Here is a 25,777-nt window from a genome sequence, read left to right as displayed (position 1 = left end):
AAAACTATTTCCCTCATTCAGAAATGATGAGACCTTTTTATCCCAAAATTACTTTATTAATCATTTTAAAAGTTTATTTCTAAAAGCTATCCAATGTTTTTTTCTAGATGCATCCACATACAAATATAAATGTCATGGTTTCCTCCAGATCAGTGTTTGTCCACAAGATGGCATCATTTACACAACATGCTGCCCAATTTGAATTTGCCAGTGTCCTAATGTCTCACGGCCATCCGTCCAGTCTGTGATACAGTGAGGAACACATGTCTGCAGGTGGTACAGCTGACACACTGTTCCAGGATCCGGCATATACGGGAGTCCAGCCCACGAATACCTGTATCATTTATATAAGTTATTGTCACAGTGATCCACAGGGGCTTCTCACAATTTGCACATTCATTTTCATCATATATTCTTTACCTAACCTCATATATCAATAATACAAGAAAAAAAAAGTGAATTCCATTGGTGTACGAGGACATTACACAGGAGAAAAAGAAATACAGAATAGTAAAAATTTAGGATGTCAAAAGGAGACAGAGGAAAAATAAACAAATAAAATTCATGGACCTTTATCATTCTTCTCCACCACCTAAGACAGCACTGAGTACTGACTGTGTCCCAGGGTTCAGTACCCTATCTCTGTCCGCTCTTTTTTTCTAACATTTGTTTTTTCATTCATATCTTCTTGCACTAACGGCTATTTTGTGTCACCACTTGGTTAAGTTTGCCTAACATTGATTTTCTTTGGTGTTTAAATACTTATTTGCAGCTGTATCATACAAATAATAATAATAAAAAGAAAAATCATACATTATGATTTCTGGATTCTTTTTTAGATTCTGACTCTCACATTAGACATGCACCTATGATGACAATTTTAGATCGCTCCATGATTTCTAAGTGAGAGAGGTATGGAGTCAGAAAGGGGTCAAAATGTTTGTAAACCTATGAATCTTAGTTGAAGCTGAAAAAATATAAGTTGATACTGAACATCAAACTTTTACCTTAAAATATGAGAAACTCAAAAAAAGCAAACATAAAATAATAATAATTAAACTAAATTCTTCCCCTCAGCTTGAAAAGCTCATATTTTAGTTTAGTATTTTATTTACACTCTTTTCTTTTTTCTTTTTCTTTCTTGCAGTTTTAGATTTTATATTTTCATATTCAGACCCCTTTCTTTTTAGTTTCAAATTCCCTTTTCAGTTTCAGGATTTATTTATTTTTTTTACACTTTCAAATCAGTTTTTAAACATGCAACATGGAAAGGGACATCTCTCCAGTGCTGCTGTAAGCTTTCAATCATGTTTCCTGCCCACTCCTGTCAGACTGGGGTGAAAATCTGAAAAAAAACTGATTTGATAGTGTAAAAAAGACATCCTGAAACTGAAAAAGGAATTTGAGACCCCAAAAAAAAAAAAAAGAAACTGAAAGAAAAGAAAAATTTAAAACTGCAATAAAGAAAAGGAAAAAAAAGGAAAAGGTGTAATCAAAATACTAATCTGACTTTAGATTCAATTCGTATTATTGTATGTTGGCTTTTTTAGTTTCTCACATTATAATGTAAAAAATTGACATTAAATATCATTTTTCAGTTTCAACTTTTATTTTCTCAGTTTCAACTAAGATTTAGAGGTTTACAAATACCTTGACTCCTTTCTGACTCTATAGAGAGGTTGCAAAATAGCAAAATACTTATTTTCCTCACCGTTAGACTGAATCGACCCTATTTTCGTATACAGCAAACAAAAGAACTGGGATACAGAAAAAGATGCCATACATCAATATGTTTGGTGGTTTCAGTTGGAATTCTACACACACACATTTAATGTTAAGCAGGTTCTAAAGTAGGAAGGCACTGATCCTGTAACTTTTGCACATTGTCTAATACCTGCACAGAATCGGGAGAGTCAAAATTCATACAACTCAGGAAGTAACCTTTAAAAGGTTTTTTAATAGGTAAACTGACTGGAACTGAATTTTTTGGGAGCAAAACAGAGTTAGTGTTGAAGGTGCAATGAATGAATGTAATCAATCTTTTTAGAAACTGAGGGTTGAGCTGGCTCTGATAAATGATCCTAGTGGCACTTTAGGAATGATTCGGACCACTGGACCATGATGTCATGGGACTCCACACAGTGGCATCTAAGGCAGAAACAGACAGGAATCATTACAGGTTGGCTATCTGGAACAGCAATCTAAGGCCTGATTTGAATACCTCAAATTGGTTGGTGCACTGAAGCTATGAAGGAAGTGTGTCCATGATCCCCAAAATAAGTGCTGTTCGAATAATGCTGGCATTTAGGAAAGAGATAGGGCAAGGAAACAGAACATTTCCTAGAACCAATTCAATTAGCATAGGGACCTCATGATGTTCCCAGCCACCGTTATGAACAGTTGTGCATTGCTTGACAAAGACAGTGTGAGCGTGTTTGATGCAGAAACAGCTGTTAGCTGGCTGTTTGGCACAACTGAGCCCTGCTGATGAGCTAGCACCAGTTTAGCGCGGTTCTGTTGTGTCTAGCATGGTCTGGTTTTGCGTGCCATTTACACAGTTTTTTCGGTTACAGTTTCAAAAAAGTAGTGGAAATAGGGCTATAGGTTCTGTAGGTCTTTTGTTTTGTTTTTTTAAGTTGAATTTCAGGAAATGCTCAGGCTTTTAGGTGTCCTTTCTAAAATCACCGATAGGTTTTACAGATAGTTCTAGTCTGTCTTTTTGTCCTTAAATTATTAGACATAAGGAAGTTATTGCCAACTTCTCTGCATTGTAGTTTTGTATTAACATTGCTTTAATGTGAGTTATTGTGTACAGCTGTGGATGTTAAGGGTCTAGTTGATTTTAAATGAAGTAATTTTATGTATATTAGTTTAACAATTGTCATATTTGTAGCATTGCTGGTCTTTCCTGTGATTTTTGTTTTGTCATAATTCATTTTCCAGCCAAAGATGATTTTTTTGAAAGAGTTCTTGCTAAAGAATTTTTCAGTTTACCACAATTGATAAAGATTAAATCGTCATTTTAGGGGTAGAAGTTTTTAATGAGGATGAAAGTGTTGAAATATGTTACCTGCAATATAGAGGTGCTGGTCATAAAATTAGAATATCATGAAAAAGTAGATTGATTTCAGTAATTCCATTTAAAAAGTGAAACTTGTATATTATATTCATACATTACATACAAACTCATATATTTCAGATGTTTATTTTGTTTAATTTTGATGATTACAAATGACAACAAATGAAAATCTCAAATTCATCATATCAGAAAATTAGAATATTACTGAAGACTAATAAAAACAAAGGATTTATAGAAATGTTGGCCAACTGAAAAGTATGAACATGAAAAGTATGAGCATGTACAGCACTCAGTATTTAGTTGGGCCTCCTTTGGCCTGTATTACTGCAGCAATGCGGCGTGGCATGGAGTCGATCAGTCTGTGGCACTGCTCAGGTGTTATGATAGCTCAGGTTGCTCTAATAGTGGCTTTTAGCTCTTCTGAATTGTTGGGTCTGGTGTATTGCATCTTCTTCTTCACAATACCCCATAGATTTTCTATGGGGTTAAGGTCAGGAGAGTTTGCTGGCCAATTAAGAACAGGGATACCATGGTCCTTCAACCAGGTACTGGTAGCTTTGGCACTGTGTGCAGGTGCCAAGTCCTGTTGGAAAATGAAATCTGCATCTCCAAAAAGTTGGTCAGCTGCAGGAAGCATGAAGTGCTCTAAAACTTCCTGGTATGTGGCTGCGTTGACCCTGGACCTCAGAAAACACAATGGACCAACACCAGCAGATGACATGGCACCCCAAACCATCACTGACTGTGGAAACTTTACACTGGACTTCAAGCAACGTGGATGAAGTGCCTCTCTTCTTTTCCTCCAGACTCTGGGACCTTGATTTCCAAAGGAAATGCAAAATTTACTTTCATCAGAGAACATGACTTTGGACCACTCACCAGCAGTCCAGTCCTGTTTCTCTTTAGCCCAGGCAAGACGCTTCTGACGCTGTCTGTGGTTCAAGAGTGGCTTGACACAAGGAATGCGACAGCAGAAACCCATGTCTTTCATACGTCTGTGTGTGGTGGTTCTTGAAGCACTCACTCCAGCTGCAGTCCACTCTTTGTGAATCTCCCCCACATTTTTGAAGGGGTTTTGTTTCACAATCCTCTCCAGGGTGCGGTTATCTCTCTTGCTTGTACACTTTTTTCGACCACATCTTTTCCTTCCCTTCGCCTCTCTATTAATGTGCTTGGACACTGAGCTCTGTGAACAGCCAGCCTCTTTAGCGATGACCTTTTGTGTCTTGCCCTCCTTGTGCAAGGTGTCGATGGTCGTCTTTTGGACAACTGTCAAGTCAGCAGTCTTCCCCATGATTGTGTAGCCTATAGAACTAGACTGAAAGACCATTTAAAGGCTTTTGCAGGTGGTTTGAGTTAATTAGCTGATTAGAGTGTGGCACCAGGGGCCATCAATTTTGAACCTTTTCACAATATTCTAATTTTCTGATATGATGAATTTGAGATTTTCATTTGTTGTCATTTGTAATCATCAAAATTAAACAAAATAAACATCTGAAATATATGAGTTTGTATGTAATGTATGAATATAATATACAAGTTTCACTTTTTAAATGGAATTACTGAAATCAATCTACTTTTTCATGATATTCTAATTTTATGACCAGCACCTGTAAATATGAATAGGTTTAGTAGTAATTGCAGTATTTTCCTCTGAGTTACAGTTGCACAAAATCCTCAGATTTCTACTTTAGCTATTAAATATAATTAACCACAACGGAAAAGCCTTATGCTGTGTTTGATGTGTGTTTGTTTGCAGAAAGGGACAGGGATGGGGTGTGACAGAAAGTTTCAAAATTATCCAGCCAGGCTGTGATAATTATGTTGTGCCACCAGATGGCGAGAGTACAGCATCATCCAGTCAGCTAGTAAGCAGTGAACCTTTGGAAGATGACCCAGCACTGTGGCCACAGCAGCTGTGTGTGGTGCAGGCTGCTCAGTATGAAGTAGACAAATCCAGCTGAACGACGAGATGGTTCCAAGAAAGGAAGTTCATAAATTAAACATTTTTCTGTTGGTTCGTGTCTGGTTAACCAATGATTGACTGGATGAGGTTGTATTGTCTGGTGATAGAGCCCAGCAGAGACAAAGTTTTTTTATTCAAAAACTCAGTGGAAGTTTATTGATCCCCCTGCAATAAACCCCTGTGCAGTAGCTCCTGAAACTGGGCCCTGGACAGACAGAATTACTGCTGGAAGCAATCATTCAGCTGCAGCTCCTCTAGCAAATCTTGGCAAACTATTGTTTATTTCTTTGAGTACATTTAAAAATGTAGGTGTTAGTGAAATGTCTCATTTAATAAAACCAAAGACAGAATAAAAAAAGAAAAAGTTTAAGATGTATTTATGTATCAGGCAAAACAAATTCAAAGTCCTGAAACAGAAATTTGTACAAAACAAATACCCAACGTTGATGTGTTTGACTTTTCATTCAGAAAAATGAAAGTTGGCAAAGTGCAAATTAGACTATTCATCAGCATAAAAGTAAACAGCATAAGAGAGGTTTTAAAGACACCGTTTTGATATAAAATGTGAGGTAAATGTTTGCATGTTTACAGGTTTAGCACCTGTTAGGGAAATCAATAGGAAACACAATTTTTGTGCTATTGCTTCATATTTAACATTAATGCTTATGTTGATTTATCTGCACTGCGTTAATTCAATAAAAATATGAGGCTGAGTGTTTAATTTAAACCATAATAATCGTGTAACCAAAATAGGCAGAAAAATATGGTGCTTGACTTCAGTGAATGAAATGCCCTGCAAAGGAATGGCATCTTCTCCAGAGTGTACCCCACTGTTCCCCCAAAGACTGCTGGAGTGGGGCACCAACCACCCCAGACGGTGATGGACGAAGGAAAGGGTTTGATGGAACAACGAAAGAGCAGAAAGACACTGAGTCTAGTTTAAATTGTCCTCAGATAGCAGTCCAGTATCTCTGAGCACAATATTGACAGCAGATGAGAGCCGGGCACCGTAGTTTAGAAGTCTGTTGTCATAAATCAGCTGCTCGGGCTTTAGCTCTGTTTTTCCTCGAAGTCTGAAACAGGAAAGGGAGAAATTGTTTTAATTTCAAAGCAGTTTGATTGGCAAATCTTATCACCTAAGCTTAGTAGCGGCAGATAAGGGCGGAAAAAAGCTTTAAAAGTCAGTTTGCTATTGACAGCTTATGTGGAACATAATTTGAAGTCTGTTTTCATTTTTTTTTTATAACAGACTGCTTCTGCTCATCTACGGCTAAGTGGATTTGCTGCATCAATAAATCCAGCCTCATGTCATGAACCGAGGACAGATGGACCCAGTATTCAAGGAGAGACAGCCAGTAGGAAAGTTCAAAACGTTTATTGAATAAAAGAAAAACTTAAGTGGATCTTTGGCTCGTGGACACTGCAGGATGGGGAGCGGGGCACCGCCCAATCACAGACACTCTGCAGGAGAAACACAGGTAAGTGACCACGATCAACAGAAGATGATTATCTGAGTTGGCCACTTACCTGGTTTAACAGTCCAGTCCAAGACTGTCCCCAAGTGCTGCCGTCTCAGAGGACATGCTGGAAGCCGATCCTGGTCAGGGATCCAGAACAGACAGGAACAGGATCCAGATCAGACTGGAACAGAACAGGTGGCAGGATCCAGGCTTCCAGGCATCCACAGGCTCCCAGGAGGGTTCAGAGTCTGACAGGGTCCGAAAGCGTGACCAGGCGGTCACACACAGGAGCAGACAGTATCAGGTGCAGATGAACAGGCTCAGTGGAAGAGGGTAGCCGAGACAGGATGTGGAACCAGAACTTGATGCAGGACTTTAAACTGGTCTCCTCCCTGGAGCCAGGCTTACTGTGATAAAAACTGAACCTCCGCCCATAATGAGCCAAAAACAGAGGACTCCGCGGGGGAGGAACAGTGGACGATCAGGAGACGAGACAAACACTAAAACCCTCTTTCCACTGGCTACCAGGATCCAGGACACGAACCAAGGCAAAAACTGAATGGACAGACTAACAGAAAGACAAGTAATGATCTGGCACTGAATGCTCAGGCTGAACTGAATATAACCCAGAGGAACAGGTGAGAGGAATAAATTATAATTGAGGCAGGGAGGGAAAACGACAGGTGAAAGGAATGACTTATTAAGGGAGAGCAAACAGGCCAGATCATGACACCTCATCCTATGAGAAGAATAAACACTGCGAATATTAGTGACATAGATACAAAGTATTTATTGTTCCAAGGCTGTAATTGTAAATATTGTAAAATGTATGTTACTAAATTCTTACCATTTAAATAAACAGCATATTTATTTCATGAATTAACAACCATTAAACCAAAGAAGCCAAAACTTAATTGTAGCAATTGTAGGGAAAATCTCTTCAAGAGTTGAAAATATGACAAAGAGCATTCTCCTGAAACTTTCTTAGATCCTTAAATCCTGTCTTTTTATTAGTATAAATAATGTAGTTATTAATACCCTGATACACAAAAATGTGTATTTGTGTTTTATTTTGCTAAAAAAATGTATCTGTATTTAATTAGTTAATATAAATAGTATCACATGTAACACATGTTGTTCAGTAAATAAAGAGTTAAACATTCCTTGTTCGTTATTTCATTTTCTGTTCATTGTGTTTATTACCTGAGCCGAAGCCTGTTTTTTTAACCTTAATTTGGGCCCAATTTATCATTTTTTGTAATAAATTAGGAATCTTTTTGAAATTGCTCAGTGCTTTTCTGACTGGTTTGTGTAATTCCATGACAGGTACATTAGTGAATAATTGCTGTGGTTAATTTCTTTTGAATACTGCAACCCACAATAGAATAAACAACTCACAGCTATGTTTGTAGAATCACAACATAAACTATGAAAAAGACTAAGTAGGTGTAGGTGTGTTATATATTACCAATTTATTAAGCAAAAACTTTTTTTCTATTGTTTTCAACATTCATGACACCTGAGCTTGCTTTGAAAAACAGCTGATACCAGGCTGTTTTCTAAATCCAGACATTTTCTCTGCTTGGTTTTGATTTATAACAAAGCTAAAGGTGAACTAAACATATAAGAAACACTTTTTAGTTGAATAAAGCTTTTTTATTTTGTAGTTGGGTCATCACAAAACAGATCAAATCACTGATCTAAAGGACCTTTTAATGTGTTAGCTACTTTAAATTATTTTTCTTAGCTCAGATAAAAGTCTCTCTGCTCTCTATTCTAAGTTTTCTATCTAAGAAAGACCAGCTGATTGCATTGACTCACTGACTCGAAAGCAATCCCTCACACCAAGCATGCTTGCAGTGACAGTGGAGAGGAAAAGTCTCTTTTAACAGGAACAAACCTCCAGCAGAACTCGGTTCTGAACAGTTAACTCAGTGTAAACCGTCATCTGCCGAGGCTGACTGGGGTTAAGGAGACATACAGATGGACATACAGAAAGAAATAGAGTTACAAAAGGCAACTATCAACCAGCTCCACAGGTGGCCCATGGTGTCAAATACAAACAGGAAAATGACCAGATGAAGCTACTACAGTATGGTGAGATAAAGCAGTGAGAGCATGTAAGAGATTGAACTAATAAATACTACAGAATGGGAGAATAGAGAGAATGAAGCAGAATTAAGAAAAGGGGTCCATATGTCCTCTAAGCCTATAGCAGCATAACTATAGAGATAGCTCATGATAACCTGAGCAACTCTGATCATAAGCTTTATCAAAAAGGAAAGTTTTAGGCCTAGCCTTAAAAGTAGACAGGGTGTCTGCCTCACGGACTAAAACTGGTAGTTGGTTCCACAGGAGAGGAGCCTGATAACTAAAAGATCTGCCTCCCATTCTACTTTTAGAAATTCTAGAAACCGCTGAAGATTGAGAACAATTTTTCTATTTGGAACACAATGAACAATCAGATTTCTGATATAAACCGGAGCTTGGTCTTTTAAAGCTTAAGATGTGAGTAGGATTTTAAATGACATTCCGGATTTATTAGTAAGTCAATGAAGAAAAGCTAGGATAGGAGAGATATGATCTCTTTTTTTATTTTTATTTGCATAACTTTGGCTGCAGCATTTTGGATCAGCTGAAGGCTTTTTAACAACAGTTTGTGGATTTACTGATATGCATGGCCTAGTTTTTCACTCCTGTAAAAGATATTTCTAATTTTTGCAATATTCCGCAGATGAAAGAAGGAAATTCTTGAAACCTCTTTGATATGGGATCAAACCTCCTGATCAAAAATAACCACCAAGATTTTTTACTGTATTATCTGAGATCATATTAATCCCATACAAATAGAGTGAGAATTGGTCCAAGCACTGAGCCCTATGGTACTCCATTAACCCTGGACCATTAAGAAGATTCATCATTAACGTGAGCAAACTGAAATCTTTCAAATAAGATTTAAAGCAAGTGCTGCTCCCTTAATTGCTACCATGTCTTTCTAAAAGAATATGATGATAAACTGTATCAAATTTAGCACTAGATCTAACTGGAAAGAACAAACAAAAGTCCACTATATGAGGCTCTGAGAATATCATTAGCAACCTTCACCAGAGCTGATTCAGTGCTATGATGAGCTCGAAAGCAAGACTGAAACTCTTCAAAAAGTTAATTATGGTCAAGGGCAGTTTGACTGACATGATAGCGCACGTTGAAGGCATTGACATTATGAATTGATGTGACTTTGGATCAGATAATCAATGAACCACAAGATATCACCCCCCAGTTATCATCTCCCTCCCACCAATCTTTTGGTGGCTGCAAAAATGTTGGTCTCCTCTGGACTGCTAACCCTGTGCTTTGCTTTGGATATACCTATGTATGGTTGTTTTGTAGGGCCGTCCGCAATCCCTATGCCTCTATATTTCAGAGGCTGAGGCTTGCGGTATTTTGCTGTGGTTGGGCAAAGTGTTGCCAGGTTTCTGATCTACTCAAACCTCTAACAACCCTTCACCCTTAGTTGATGTTTACAAATACATATTTACCAACATGCATGAATACAAATAATGTAAATAATACAAATAATGCTGGTTGTCATTTTAATACACTTTTCAATAAAATAGGCTTTCGCTTTCATTGCAGATGTAATCTTCAATTTTGACATTCTGATGAGATTTTTTTCAACGATTTTACATTAAACCACTTCTGGCTGTTAATAGAAACAGAATGGATTGATCTCTGTGAAGGGAAGAGTTAGCTTACTTGATGTGGTACATCCGGGCAATCTTCCTGTCTGTCCAAGTGCAGGTTTTCCATGGTTTAAGAACTCCGTGGACACTAACAGCAAACACAGCTCGAGGGTTGGTAATGATTTTGTAGTTGTTAAACGCAGGCTTGGGTGCAATGGGCTCATTGTAGATGTGAGTCAGGATGTTCACCCCTGAGATGTTCTGCCACTGCTTCTGTTGTGGCAGGGTGTGCGGGGGTGGAGGTGTCAATGCGAATTCAACTGGTACCCAGTTATTTTCAAATATATAACACTTGCCAGCTCCATATCTTTTCTCCAGGATTGGCAACAGCTCCACCCAACTGTAAACAAAATGACAGGAAAACAGTCAGTTTTTTATTTTACAATAACCAGCTCTCATGATCTCAGCGCTGATGACTGACTTAATTATTCATTCCATTCACCTGTCAAACTGTGCCCGGTTTCTAATCACTGCTTATCTGATCCACCTACTCCTGCCTCCATTTAAGGTGCTTGCATCCAGTTATCAGCGCCAGATTTTCTTGTTCTCTCTAGCCAGTGGTGAGAGTGTTTTTAGTTTCTTGTTTCCTGATCCTGATCGGTTCTACCTCTCAACCACTGCACCGTCTTGTTCCTGCCTGACCTGTTTGCCTTTAACTGAAACGATTATATGTACCAAGCGGCAGACAATGTTGGATACCAGTCTGGATTTAATAAACCCAGTTTGGTCATGTTGTACTGGATATTGCATATGACATTTTAAACGTGAAGCTAGCACCTTAGCATACAGCTTAATTCACATTGTCTTTGCCGCTTGGCTGTGATGCTGTTCAGAACAGTGCAGGCTGTGCGCTTATGAGTAGCACAAAGCCTGCCACATGTTGAAAGGGTTACGGTTAATATATAATAGAAATTTACACATTCAGTGATAAAATGTCAAAGGGGATGGTATGGAGGGATGGTCATTTAAAAAGGTTTTTAAGATTCTTTTAAGAAGGGGGATGCCACCTCCCCTCATCCCCCCTCTCAACTCGAGTACTGATCACACGCAAGATATCAATCAACGACTGGTCAATAGACAACTTCCACAATGCATTAGATGCTAATTGTTGGTCTGTCCTTTCCTTTGTTCCTCTTCTATCAGTTTCATGGAGTCAAACCATATTAAAGCCCCCCTCCCCTCCCGACCAGAAGCTGGTATTCTGAAAGGTGCAATAAGATGGAGGCCAATCAATCAAAGAAATGTTAATCAAAATATTTTGGAGCAAAGACACAAATCAGAGCAAACGTTTAAACAATATACACACAATATAATATGTTTTTTGGGGGGGGAAAGTTTAATCAGAGCGTTTCTTTTTGTGACTGATCATCAGATTCCCCCTGCATACACATCCCTCCACATATCCCCAATCATTGCATCCATCCACCTTCTCAGTGAAATGTAAACTTTATCCTTAAAATCCGTCTCTTATCCTACCCACAAACTAAGTTCCAAATGTCTCCAAACTGTTTTCCCATTACTTTGCAGCAGGCCTTATCAGGATACTTCTCTTGCAGCTGCACTTTCATCAAATTGCCCCCTTGACAGTCCTCTCCTCCTTTCCCAACCCTTTCTACTTGTCCCTCTCTCTGTTGTAGATCTTAGAATGTGTCAAAAGATTGCCCTTTAAAACAGACGTCTCACCTGTTGACTGACTGAGGCAAGATGTACTCATCAGGGTCATGAAGGGCCACATATTTGGACTGGTACATGTATCTGTAAAGGCAGTCATTGAGAGCAGGGATCTGGCCAAAGTAGTGGATGTCAGCAGGATCTTGTTTAGGGAGAGCTTTTCGAGATACAGTTAGATAGTTAGACAACGACCAAGGAATCACCTCAACTAAACCTGGGAAGACAAAGGAAGATTGGATTGTTAGGTTGTTGGTCCATTTCATTAGCAAATTTCCATTCAAGCTGGAACCAAGCCCTACATCCACATATAGCAAGGAACCAAAAACTGCTAGTTTGGTAGATGAATATCCAAGCAGCCCCACATCAAGATTTAACACAGTTGATCTACGGCGACTGTTTTCACCACTTTAGGTAATTCACCCCGGTGGGGAAGTAAACCCAAAACACGGTGATGCCACAACCATCCTTGAAAGTTGGTGCAGTGTTATTCAGTTTGATAACTTTATTGCTACCTTTTTTTCAGGAATAAGGAAAGTACCATATGAATTTAGTTCATTGTCAAAAACGTCATAAACACTTGGACTTGCCCAGAGACATTTCTACATTTGGAAGGCATGGTTGTGTATTGCTTTCCTGTGTATTTGAAATCTGATTGTATTTAGTTTTTGTGTGTTGTACTTTTTTCTTTTTTTTTGCACTTTATTCTCATTATGTGCTATGTACTGTTCTGATTGCCTTTGTGTTTTTTTGTGGTTCTAATTGGAGAAGTGGAATTCGGCAAGGGGGAGTGGTGGGGTAGTAACCACACAACACGATGATGCCACTACCATGCCACCACCATCCTTGATAGTTGGTGCAGTGTTATTCAGTTTGATAGCCTTACTGCAACCTTTTTTGCATTTATAACGAAAGCACCACATGACTTCAGCCCTTTGTCAGCAATGTTATAAATAAGTTCTTTTATGACAAGATGTTTCAATGCTGTTTATGCTTTGACAGTGCTGTGTACATCAGTGTTCATGACATTGTTGTAAGAGTGGCAGTAGTGGACATATAAGAAATTGAAAATTGGAACGTTATTGCCACATCTGACCCAAGTTCCAAGGTAAATCTAACACACCACAAGACCCTAAAAAACTTCAACTCCCCCAACAAGCTGGATGAGCTACTCTGATATATTTCTATAGTTTAATACATGCTGCCCTGAAACTGAACTGGTGCCTGTCTAGGCTAAACTCCTCCAATCACTGCTGGAAATAGACATCAATCATAGCAACAAAATCCTGCAAGCATATGGGTATGGGTTGTGAGGCATTAACACAGGCTTTTTATAAAGACAAAGACAAATATGGGTGTGCATGCTCAACCTTTTTTAGTGTAGTAGTCCAACACACGCTGCGTATCAGCGCTGCAGTTTGTCTTGTAAACAACAACTCTGTTTACCCCCAGGTACTGGAGCAGCTCTAGACTCTGCACCAGCTGAAACACAAAGCATGCATTTCATTTTCGTGGGGAAAAAAGTCATACATTTGGTCAAAATCATTAACTTTTTAATTAAGTAAAGTTAAAAATAAATGTAACTTTAAAGAGAGTAGGTACAATTGTGAAAGAAATAACATAAATATCCCTCAACTATTCAAAACCGATGAAAATAATGGAGGGAGATATAAACCAGTCTGATCTAATATCAGTCAAAGAGAAATGGTAAGAAGAGGTAAATAAGGCTAGATCTAAACATGCAACTCATTTCCTTTTTTGTTATTCTAAAAAAATCTGAAATTTAAAATCAAAATGTTTCGCTCATGTTAACCTCTGTTTAAAATGTAAAATGGAAACAGTTTGATCAAAGGAGAAGTTTTTTTTTTTTGCATAGTAAAAGAGTCCTTGCTTCTATTCTATTCTATTCTATTGTATTTTATTCTATTCTAAAATTTGTCGAAAAAGATTAGACCTTACCTAAGTACGATTCAATAAATTGTGACTAAACTCATTTATAAAGTTTTTTTTTTAAAAACTGAAAAAAACTTTTACCAAAATATGCTGTTACAATTAACATCCCTTTAATGAAAAAAAAGAGAAAAAAGTTTAAAAAATTAGTTTTCAAACCATATTTTTTGGAAAATTCACTTAAGGAATCTGATATTCACAAAAGCAGTAATGAAAGGCAAGAAAAGTTAGTCAACCAATCTTTACCAAAGGTTACCTGAAGCACATTGGTGAAGTTATACATGGTGGAGAAGCAGGTGGTGAAGGTGTAAGAAAAGTTGGTCAACACCTTTTGGTTCCTAACTTCCAGGAACTTAACCCCAGTTTGATCTGATTGACAACAAAGAGAACGGCGAAGTTTGAACAAAAAATGATCAAATATTATGTTCATATTATTTCTGTCCTTGAACCTATTCAATACCAACACTTAGTACCTCCCTGAAAGGCAGCATGTGTTACAGCTGTGCTATTTGACATATTTCATTGCAAGCAATCTACCCTTTAATCAAATACTTATTGAATGTTTGTTCACTTACTAGAGGTTTACAACCTCTAGTAACTGCATGTTTTGGGGGGGGGGGTTTGAAACCTCTAGTAACTTTGATGCGGTAACTGCATCGAAACTGCATTTGGGCCCTTTCAGGCCCTTCATCGCCGTTTATCAAAAATTTTGGTCAAACTTTATTTATTACAAGGTTTTATTAATATCAGTTTCAATAAAAGCAGTTTACTTATACACATTTTTTTTATTTTACCTTAAAGGAATAGTAGACCCAAAACATGATTAGCCTTCATTTTCTACTCACCCCCATGCTGAACAACAGTCTGGAGTACTTTTTTGATATCTCAAATGCATCTGGAGATCTGGGAGGCTTCTTGCTGTCTGCTGACATTCAAATAATGGAGGTCTATGGCGCCCGAGGCAGAAAGGTCCATAAAAGTCCACAAAAAACGTGTCAATATTCCTCCATGCTGCTCGTCCAATGTATTCCAAGTGTCCTGAGTGGGTAGCATCCAGAATTTACTCGAAACGAAGTCATTTAGAATGTTTTGCGCTGGTTTGGTCTGCCGGCTTCCGTAGCGTCGTGAACGCGCATGTGCGCGCTTTCAGGAAATCCTATACACTACTGTTTATGCTCTAAAAACATTCTAAATGACTTCGTTTCGAGTAAATTCTGGATGCTACCCACTCAGGACACTTGGAATACATTGGACGAGCAGCATGGAGGAATATTGACACGTTTTTTGTGGACTTTTATGGACCTTTCTGTCTCGGGCGCCATAGACCTCCATTATTTGAATGTCAGCAGACAGCAAGAAGCCTCCCAGATCTCCAGATGCATTTGAGATATCAAAAAAGTACTCCAGAGTGTTGTTCATCATGGGGGTGAGTAGAAAATGAAGGCTAATCATGTTTTGGGTGTACTATTCCTTTAAACATAATCCAAAATCAACAAATTGCATGTAGGTATTGTTTTTATCAATTGGTTCGGTTTTATACAACAAAGAAAAATTGTTTCACTTGAATCTGGATTTAAGTGAAAAAACAAATATAAAATACATAAATCAAAATATGAACAAGTTTAACAAAACTAGAGCAAAGTCTTAAACAGCAGTTCAACTTTTAAATTAATTCACAATTAGATGTAACAATAGACTTTATTTGAGAAATATTTATTTGGATGTAAACAGAATATAGTAAAAAAAAAATACTGTAAGCTGTTTTGCTTTAATGGAGCCTAGGCAGAAGCTGAACTGAAGAAACTGATTGCTCTACTTCATCCACCTGCGAAACAGCCAATCAGCTTTGAACCACGCCTCCACGAAAGCCAAATAGCATCCAAAGTTTATCTTAAAAGGCCTCCGATACGCACTGTCTGCTCCTGTGCGCAGGTGGTGGATGCGCTGTGACTTCATTCAGATGACCCCGTTTCAACTCACCTGCCCCTCCTCCACCATCGTAGCTAAACCTTGATTAGAGTGTCATTCCTCCTGGACTTTTACTGCGTTCCATGTCTCAGCTCAAACGATCCGGTAGAAGACCGCCATGTTGAGCCTGCTTCTGCCACGGGTTTCTTCCCAACGGGGAGTTTTTCCTCTCCACTGTCGCTTCATGCTTGCTCATCATGGACAGATTCTCTTAACCTGTGTTATCCAAACTGGACTTCCATCTTCCAGGTCCCTGAGTGAAGCTCTAGTATCAGCTCATGCAGTCCACTGGATCTACCCATGAAGCTCAGCAGACCATCTCGCTAACCAGCAGTCTACAGACTGACCAACTTCATCTATCTCCACTCTACCACCAGTTTCAGAACTGGGGGAAACAACCCTATTTGCTCTTTTTCATCCATATCTATCAAAATTAAGCGCTATGTTTCCTTCCGAGGTAGGAGCGCCAAAGACAAAGTAATTGTATCAATAAATTTCTCCTAATTGTCTTTTCTCTTTGTGTGAGTTTTTCAGATTGAGATACATTTAAATAAAATACAATCGCTCAGACATGTGCATTTTGAGTAACTCACATGCCCTGTAGCACTAGCTTCATCCAGCCAAAACAGCAATGACTAACGTTAAATATTTTCATGTGGAAATTGGTGATAATGTAGAAATCACGTGAGGTAAGGTCGATAAGGAAGACCAAATCAAGAGAGGGGAGAGTTGGCAGAGGGGATGGTGTTTGTGGCAATAAAAAAAATATCGCCATTAATCTATTCTCACAGTTAGATTGGGAGCTGGGTCTATACTAAATAAGCTATAACGACTTTCACCTTGATATATTAATGTGGAAGCATATCTGGCGGGATGTAGGCCAGGCCAGGAGCCAGAGTAGGCTGTGAACTTACGACAATTTGAGGCACTTACAAGGATGCAACTATAAAGCTGTCGGATTTGCTTTAAGGAAAATTTATATTAAAGGAGCTTCCTAATGGAAACCTCAACAAAACTAAAGCAGACTAAATACAGAGTTATTTTTCTGTAGGAGCTCTCTGTCTCAAGTACCCCCTAAACACAAAGCATCCCTTTACCAATGATGACAGGCCAAGCACTGATGTAGCATAGAGGAAGATTTATGTTCATCAAACTACAATGCTTGAGTGCAACCAAGGCAACCCCGTCAGCACAGCTCTATCAGCCAAGCTAACAAATCTCCTCGCTCAGCGGATTGCCACAAGTTGCCGGCCCATCAGCGTGGTTAGAGATGATGGGCTGGAGCTTGTTCTCCAGGCAGCCAAAAGTGACCCATCTTACAAACTACTTGCAAAGCAAAGTATCATGAGAACACATGACAGACACGCCGCCGAAAAAGCAGAGAAAGATGAGAAGTTGATAGAGGTGGACCAGACCACTGGACATCTGCCAAAAACTGTATTTTCACCTTACTGATGTCAGCTGGGAACTTCACTCATTCGCGTTAGGACTATGTTATGTAATTTAAAATTTAATTTTATGACGACACCACAAATGATTACCACAACATTATCTTGCTTCTTGATGATTGCTTGGGTGAATAAGGGTAAAGTGGGACACTTTTTGAAAATGTAGCTTCTGTGGTATTTATTTAGCCTATTTCTCTCTAGAGCTAGAGTTTCGATAAATTTTTAAAAACCTCGGGATCTTCATATCACAAGAGACATTCTAAACACAGATTTTAGCATTAAACTCAAACGCTGTTGCCCCAAAGGTGCATTTTTTAAGATACCATGCAATATTATTAAAGGGGGAAACCTATAATTGGGACACAGAGGTGGGACACTATTGTTTTGCAGTGAAAACACAGTAACAAATGAGAACAATAAATATTTATAACTTTGTCAAAATTTTAAGTAAGAAGAATAAATTACGTGTGATTTTGTAAACATAAAAAGTAAACCTGTTATTGAGCTATTTTAATCTAGATTAATCAAGATTAATTGCAAGGTTACAGTGAGATTAATCTAGATTAAAAAAGAAAAAAAAAGATATATATGATCCACACTAATAAATATCTATCTAACCGTCTGTCCGTCCATACATACATACATACATACATACATAGATACATACATATATACATACATTCATACGTACATACATACGTATTTATTTATTCATTTATATATATATATATATATATATATATTTATATACAGTGGGGCAAAAAAGTATTTAGTCAGCCACCAATAGTGCAAGTTCTCCCATTTAAAAAGATGAGAGAGGCCGGTAATTTTCATCATAGATATAACTCAACATAGAGAGACAAAATGAGAAAAAAAAATCCAGAAAATCACATTGTCTGATTTTTAAAGAATTTATTTGCAAAATATGGTGGAAAATAAATATTTGGTCAATAACAAAAGTTCATCTCAATACTTTGTTATATACCCTTTGTTGGCAATGACAGAGATCAAACGTTTTCTGTAAGTCTTCACAAGGTTTTCACACACTGTTGCTGGTATTTTGGCCCATTCCTCCATGCAGATCTCCTCTAGAGCAGTGATGTTCTGGGGCTGTTGCTGGGCAACACGGACTTTCAACTCCCTCCAAAGATTTTCTATGGGGTTGAGATCTGGAGACTGGCTAGGCCACTCCAGGACCTTGAAATGCTTCTTACGAAGCCACTCCTTCGTTACCCGGGCGGTGTGTTTGGGATCATTGTCATGCTGAAAGACCCAGCCACGTTTCATCTTCAATGCCCTTGCTAATGGAAGGAGGTTTTCACTCAAAATTTGACGATACATGGCCCCATTCATTCTTTCCTTCACACGGATCAGTCGTCCTGGTCCCTTAGCAGAAAAACAGCCCCAAAGCATGATGTTTCCACCCCCATGCTTCACTGTAGGTATGGTGCTCTTTGGATGCAACTCAGCATTCTCTCTCCTCCTAACACGACGAGTAGAGTTTTTACCAAAAAGTTCTATTTTGGTTTCATCTGACCATATGATATTCTCCCAGTCATCGTCTGGATCATCCAAATGCTCTCTAGCAAACTTGAGACGGGCCTTGACATGTACTGGCTTAAGCAGGGGGACACGTCTGGCACTGCAGGATTTGAGTCCCTGGCGGCGTAGTGCGTTACTGATGGTAGCCTTTGTTACTTTGGTCCCAGCTCTCTGCAGGTCATTAACTAGGTCCCCCCGTGTGGTTCTGGGATTTTTACTCACCGTTCTTGTGATCATTTTGACCCCACGGGGTGAGATCTTGTGTGGAGCCCCAGATCGAGGAAGATTATCAGTGGTCTTGTATGTTTTCCATTTTCTAATAATTGATCCCACAGTTGATTTCTTCACACCAAGCTGTTTACCTATTGCAGATTCAGACTTCCCACCCTGGTGCAGGTCTATAATTTTGTTTCGGGTGTCCTTTGACAGCTCTCTAGTTTTGGCCATGGTGGAGTTTAGAGTGTGTCTGTTTGAGGTTGTGGACAGGTGTCTTTTATACTGATAACTGGTTCAAACAGGTGCCATTAATGAAGGTAACAAGTGGAGGACAGAGGAGCCTCTTACAGAAGAAGTTACAGGTCTGTGAGAGCGAGAAATCTTGCTTGTTTGTAACTGACCAAATACTTATTTTCACCATATTTTGCAAATAAATTCTTTAAAAATCAGACAATGTGATTTTCTGGATTTTTTTTTCTCATTTTGTCTCTCATAGTTGAGTTATATCTATGATGAAAATTACCGGCCTCTCTCATCTTTTTAAGTGGGAGAACTTGCACTATTGGTGGCTGACTAAATACTTTTTTGCCCCACTGTATATCAACATGAAACTTCTGTACCTTTGTTCCTAATGGCTCCTGTGGTGATGGCTACACGGGTTGGTGTCCCACAGCCTGAAGGGAGGGGACACAAGATGTCAGCTGTCCCATATGGAAAGCCAAAGTGATCCCAGTGGATGTCAATCTTAGCTTTAGAGGAATAAAGCTGCTCATGGCAATATAAGTGGCACTGAAGGGCGACTTTCTCTTTACGAAGCATCATTGCAATAACGATGACCTGTCATGGAAGAAGGTTTTAAACAAAAGCTTTAAAAAATGGGGTTAGATAATTCATTTGCTTTTTAACTGTTTTCAGCTTCTTGCTTGGATATTTGAAAACAGCAGGGCATCAGTGAAAGATACAGCATCAGTGAAATACAATATTGTTCTAAAATGTATTTCATTACTTATTGAGGATAAAATTTCAAGCCCTTTTTGTCAAAAAAAAAAATAAAACACCATTCAGTGTGTCATAAAATGTGAGTATTACGCAGGCTATGGTTATGCTAAGGTCCAATTGAAGCAGGCCTTTAGGTAATCTACTGTGTTTTTTTGTTTGTTTTTTGACTTTACTCTGTAGATATCTTATATGGTTCTGATGAGCGTCTCCATAAAGCTTTGCAGCTGAAGGAAACATAAGGTGCCCTGAAAATCTCCTGGTAGACAGCTGCATTGACAGTTGACTTCCAGCAGATGGTATGATACCACAGATCATCACTGTCAATGGAAAATTCAAACTGAACATGAAGTATTATGGATTCTCAGTTTCTCCCCTCTTACTCCAGAATGTGGGACTTTGATTTCCAAACTAAATGCAAATCTTTCCTGATAGTGTGCATTTTTTTACCACACATTCTTTTGAGTATGTTTGGATACAGCTATTAATGGACTACCAGCTTTTTTTTAGCAATGGCTTTCTGTTGTATTTCAATAGTGTAAGAAAGACCATCAAAATAACAAGAAATAAGGTCTAGGAATGTTTTTATACAGCAGATGAAATAAATATTGAACATGCCACCATTTCATCCATCCATTTTCTTTACACACTTGTCCCGAGTGGGGTCGCGAGGGGTGCTGGTGCCTATCTCCAGCAGTCCATGCCACCATTTGTTTTGGTAAATATATTTCAAGGTACTATTTACATGACATTTTCACCAGATGTCAGTAACAATCCATGCAATCCACAGATACAAAGAAATCAAACCGTTGATGTCTAGATATTAACTAATGTGTAATAAAGGGCACTGGCACATTGAAAAAAGTATTGAACATGCCTACTGAAATGTATTTAATACTTTGTACAAAAGCCTTTGTTGGCAATGACAGCTTCAAGATGCCTCCTGTATGGAGAAATTAGTCCCATGCATTGCAGGTGTGATTTTGGCCCATTCTTCCACACAAACCATCTTCAAATCTTGAGGGTTTTGTGGGTCTCTTATACAAACTCTGATCTTTGGTTCTTTCCATAGAGTTTCTGTTGGATTCAAGTCAGGTGATTGGCTGGGCCATTCTAGAAGCTTTATTTTCTTTCTTTGAAAGCAATTGAGAGTTTCCTTGGCTGTGTATCTAGGGTCATTGTCTTCCTCAAATGTTCACCTATGTTCCATCTTCATCATCATGGTAGATGTCAGATTTGTATTAAGAATGTCTTTGTTCAATATTTACATTCATTCTCCCTTTAATTATTCAAATTTCACCAGTACCATTTGCTGAAAAACACCCCCTATCCATGATGTTCTCACCGCCAAACTTAATTGCTGGTATGGTGTTTTTGGGGTGATTTTCAATGCCATTTGACCACCAAACATGATGTGTATTATGACATCCAAAGAGTTAAATTTTGGTCTCATCTGACCAGACTATATTCTCCCTGTATTTCACAGCTTGTCAAAATGCAGCAAATTTTAAATGAGCTCCAACATGCCTGCTGAGCATACATACAGGCCATGGTGGTTGAGTGCATTACTTATTGTTTTCTTTGAAACAATTGTACCTGCTCAATCCAGGTCTTTCTGAAGCTCTCAAGTGGTCTTTTTTGCTCTTGGACAAGTCTTCTGATAAATCTTTTCACTCTTCTGTCAGAAACTTTGTAAGGAGCACTTGGTCTTGGTGGGCTTATTGTGAAATGATGTTCTTTCCACTTCACTGGATCATTCAGAAAATTACAAATCCTTCTTAAACCAGTGCCATCATAAAAGCTACGAAGCTCTTGAGAAAGCTCTTTACCTTTACCAATCATGAGATGTTACTTGTGTGATACCAGAGACACCTTTTTATAGGCCATCATTTGGGACTGCTGATATAATGCTGATATTAATTTGCACTGACAAGAGGCCGGATTGCTGTCTAATTAGTGAGAGATTTCTGCTTGTGTCCTGGCTTTCCGTGCCTTTTTGCACCTCCCTTCACGTGTTCAATGCTTTTTCCCTCTGCCATTTCAGCTTAATAAACATAACTTAATTTCTGGACATCTATGGTTTGATTTCTTTGCATGTGAGGAAAGGGTTGCTGGAATGCGTAAACAGACACTATTTTCGTAGTTGGCACTCCGGTTCTCTCCATTTTGCTTTAAAGCAGTCTTTACATGAAAGAATCTTACATTTTTTATCTTTGTTCGATGCTCCAAATAAGCAGATATCAGCAGGGTTTTGGAGCCATTGACTCTCACCAGAGATGCTGGTTCCCCTTTGAGAACTGTAAGAATGAAACAGTACGAATTAAGTAAACACATTTTTATATTATATAAATAGCTAGATTCATATAGTAAAGATAACATCACAACTCTCCCCGCATGGATGAAGCTGTTGCAGAACTAGAGGGCTCATTTCAGTAACAGAAGTCCTTAAAGTCGTAGGGAAACTGCCCTTCCAACCATTGCATTTCCGAATTCTACTGAGTGGTCCCTGACTGTACACGAGTGAATAAAGTGAATGTGATTTGTTGTATGTAAAGAGGGCGGGGTTGTTGGGACCAAGTAGCACTCAATTGGTGACTTAGAAATGACACTGTCAAGGAACGCTATGGACACCGGAAACACGCAAGAGGAGAAGAGTTTTGTGTCAGAGGTCATGGATGACTCTCCTCCGTCATATATTTTTTATTTAAAGGAGGAAAGTGGGGACGAAGTTGGTGTGGAAGAGGACGCCTGGGCGGCAAAACTTGGTTTGGTGTAGAAGGCTTACAGCCGTACATGTTTGAGCCCTTGCCTCGCAAAGCTGCCAGTTCTGTTAGCTCTACGCCTGCAGAAGACACAGACGTCCATCCCCGTGAACACTGGGATGTAAATGGTGAAGTAAATTATTCTTATTTCAACCGTTGCGTATATTAGCTAGAACACATGAATCAGGATGCTATGATTGACAGATGAGCGTTGATATATGATTTGCTGCATCTAGGTGTACAGGCTGACATATAACTAACTGGCCTGCATAGGATAAGGAAAAAAAAACACACACATTTTAAGATAGCAATTTTTTTAAACTAGAAATTTTCCCAATTTTGGGACAATATGATAATCTGATAAAGACTACATTTATGTACATGTTTAAGCCAGAATGATTTGGCATTTAAATGCGATTTCCCTACGACTTTAAAGAGGCATTATCACATATCCTTCCTGCCAGCAGCGGTTACAGTAGATAACCTTCACTGCTCCCAACAATATCAATAAGCATTTAACACCCCTATCTTCAAATGTAGTTATTCTTTTTTTTCACTTTTTTCAGTTTTTTTTTTTTGGTAGTCACAGTACCAAATAACACATTTAATTTAATGCAATTATGCAGTTCTAGATAAAGTATACCTGTACTATTGTTTTAAACCTTTTTCCTCACTGGCCGCTAGAAACACCTTACTTTACCCACTGTGGGACAATAAAGGATTCTATTCTGTTCTGTTCTATTCTAATCTATTCTCTTATTATGACTATTGTGATTATTGTGACTGAGTGGATGTGCTCTCTTCGTCCTCTGGCATGGGAGCTGCCTTGGAGCTCGTCTGCCTGGCTGCGTGTTTCCTGGACGGGGCCGCCTTTTACAGCTGCTTTTTGTATCACTGCTTCTGTCTCCTTGAACCCCAGTCGGCCTCGGCAGATGGCCGCTCACACTGAGCCTGGTTCTGCTGGAGGTTTCTTCCTGTTAAAAGGGAGTTTTTCCTCTCCACTGTCGCTACAAGCATGCTTAGTGTGGGGGATTGTATTTGAGTCAATGAGTCAATGCAATCAACTGGTTTTCCTTAGATAGAAAACTTTGTATCAATTTGACTGTATGATCTGGTTGAACTGTAAAGTGCCTTGAGATGACATGTGTTGTGAATTTGGCGCTATATAAATAAACTGAATAGAATAGAATAGAATATTATCTATAGTCAGTATGTAAAATCTATAAAAAACAGAAGGCAAAGTTCAAACTCATGAAAACTGGCCCCACATGTAAATAAGTTGGTTAATGACTTTGGTCTATTTGACAAAGAATGGCTAAAGTGGTAGCATTCAATAAATCTATTCAGTGCCTTGCAAATTAGAAAATTTTCATAGTCACATACTGATCAGCACAGGGGTCAAAATACACTGAAACGAAGCTATTCCTGCACGTGTATCTGGAGGCTACTGAAAACTTTTAAAAAAAGAAGTCATTGTTTCCTCCACAAAGATTATAGGTTGATGGGAATAATATATTAACAAAACAAAAAAACAAAAAAAAAACTAAGCAGACCTGTAAAACCTGTACTTGTGTTCCCAGACGCTGATAGTTTCAACACAGGATATGTCACAGCCCCATCCTGTAACATGCTGTCTGACCTGTAGAGCAACAGAAACACCCGTCATACACATACCGATCATGTTGATATTTTCCTCAACCCATTTTCTTTTTTATAGGGAGGAAGTTTACCAACAATAACTAACACACTGGATCATAAAACACAATCAAACATTAAAACAAAGAAAAAGTTTAGCATTTAGAGTACAAAGCATCTGAAAGTTATTTCATTGCTCACATTTTGAGCTATTGTGCTTGTCAAAAACACAATAACAACTGTTCTCCATATCAAAAAAGAAAAAAATGTAGATCTAATCTGATTTTTTACATGATGAGAGAGAGAGAAGAAGCCGGGGAAATACATAAATAAAACGGGGCTTTCTCCTGGAGGAGCAGCACCTCCAAAAGCCTTTGAGGCATGTTCTTCAGAATATCTTTGGCTCATTAGGCCGTTTATAAAGCAGGTTTAACTGATTCTCAAACCCTGTGGCCTTAACATAAGGCGTGAACTCATGCCCTAAACAAGTCTATTTGAATCTTTTGTATGTAAAAGTGAGACTTCTGCTTTTAACCTGTCTTGTTCATGCTTCAATGAGCTATTTCTTGAAAAAAAAAATTTATTTTGTCCTTGGGCAATAATCTTTTTAAGATCATGATCTAAAAATAGTTGTTTGCTCTTCCCGCTGAACTGCACATACCCTTTTTAACATTTATGATGATCTGCCCTGTGTGAGTTTCACATGTTTTAATACACGCAAAACTTCTGAGTTTTTAGTCCTTTGTGTTTTGGCTTCGCTTTATCTGTCATAAAACCTTGTTCTCAGAAGTCAAAATTGACTTAAAAGTCGCAGTTCAATTGGAACACCGCTGAAAGACATATTTGTGAGCTGAAATGTCCATGTAGCAAGCTGCATTCCCTCATCCTCAGAAGTTGAAATTAAAAAGTTGGATTGAAATAATTTGAAAAAAAAAATAATAATACAAAATAGAAAAATAAATACATGAATAAATAAAAGAATCCTGAGGTTCTGAGTTCGAGCTCCACTCCCACAGACTGCCATTCTAGGTCTCTGAGAAAAACCCTTAACCCCACACTTCTCCCATGAGTCACACAATGGCTCCCCAAGGGGATGAGTTAAATGCAGAGGTAAATATCTCCAATGTGACATCAATAAAGTTCGATTATAAAAATTAATATATTTATTCAGATCTGGCTTAAAACTTCTCCACAAAAGTATATCGGACCTATTTGATGTGTTCCTTGCTCTTCATGATGCCCTCTGCGCTTTAGATAGACCTCTGAGACTATAACAGAGAAGGTGCATTTATGTATGTTTCTTTAACTACGGGCACTTTTATGTCCTTTGATCATATTTCATGA

General features: G+C 38.4%; 1 protein-coding gene across 1 annotated transcript; it reads right to left on the bottom strand.

Annotated features, from left to right (window-relative positions):
• Positions 1–5,445: 5,445 nt before the first annotated feature.
• LOC119783386 lies at positions 5,446–24,434 on the bottom strand. The gene is made up of 8 exons (XM_038284886.1): positions 24,352–24,434; positions 22,239–22,333; positions 19,661–19,877; positions 14,123–14,235; positions 13,287–13,398; positions 11,932–12,133; positions 10,262–10,588; positions 5,446–6,118 (listed from the first exon to the last, which is right to left on the bottom strand). Exons 1-8 carry the CDS (start codon positions 24,425–24,427, stop codon positions 5,980–5,982), a joined length of 1,281 nt encoding a protein of 426 aa, XP_038140814.1. The 5' UTR covers positions 24,428–24,434; the 3' UTR covers positions 5,446–5,979.
• Between the last annotated feature and the right edge of the window lie 1,343 nt (positions 24,435–25,777).

The sequence above is a fragment of the Cyprinodon tularosa genome, unplaced genomic scaffold (genome assembly GCF_016077235.1).
Source record: "Cyprinodon tularosa strain WSP-4 unplaced genomic scaffold, ASM1607723v1 ctg203, whole genome shotgun sequence".
Lineage (NCBI taxonomy): Eukaryota > Metazoa > Chordata > Actinopteri > Cyprinodontiformes > Cyprinodontidae > Cyprinodon > Cyprinodon tularosa.
Note: the sequence above shows the minus strand (reverse complement) of the source record. Positions and strands in the feature narration are given on the sequence as shown.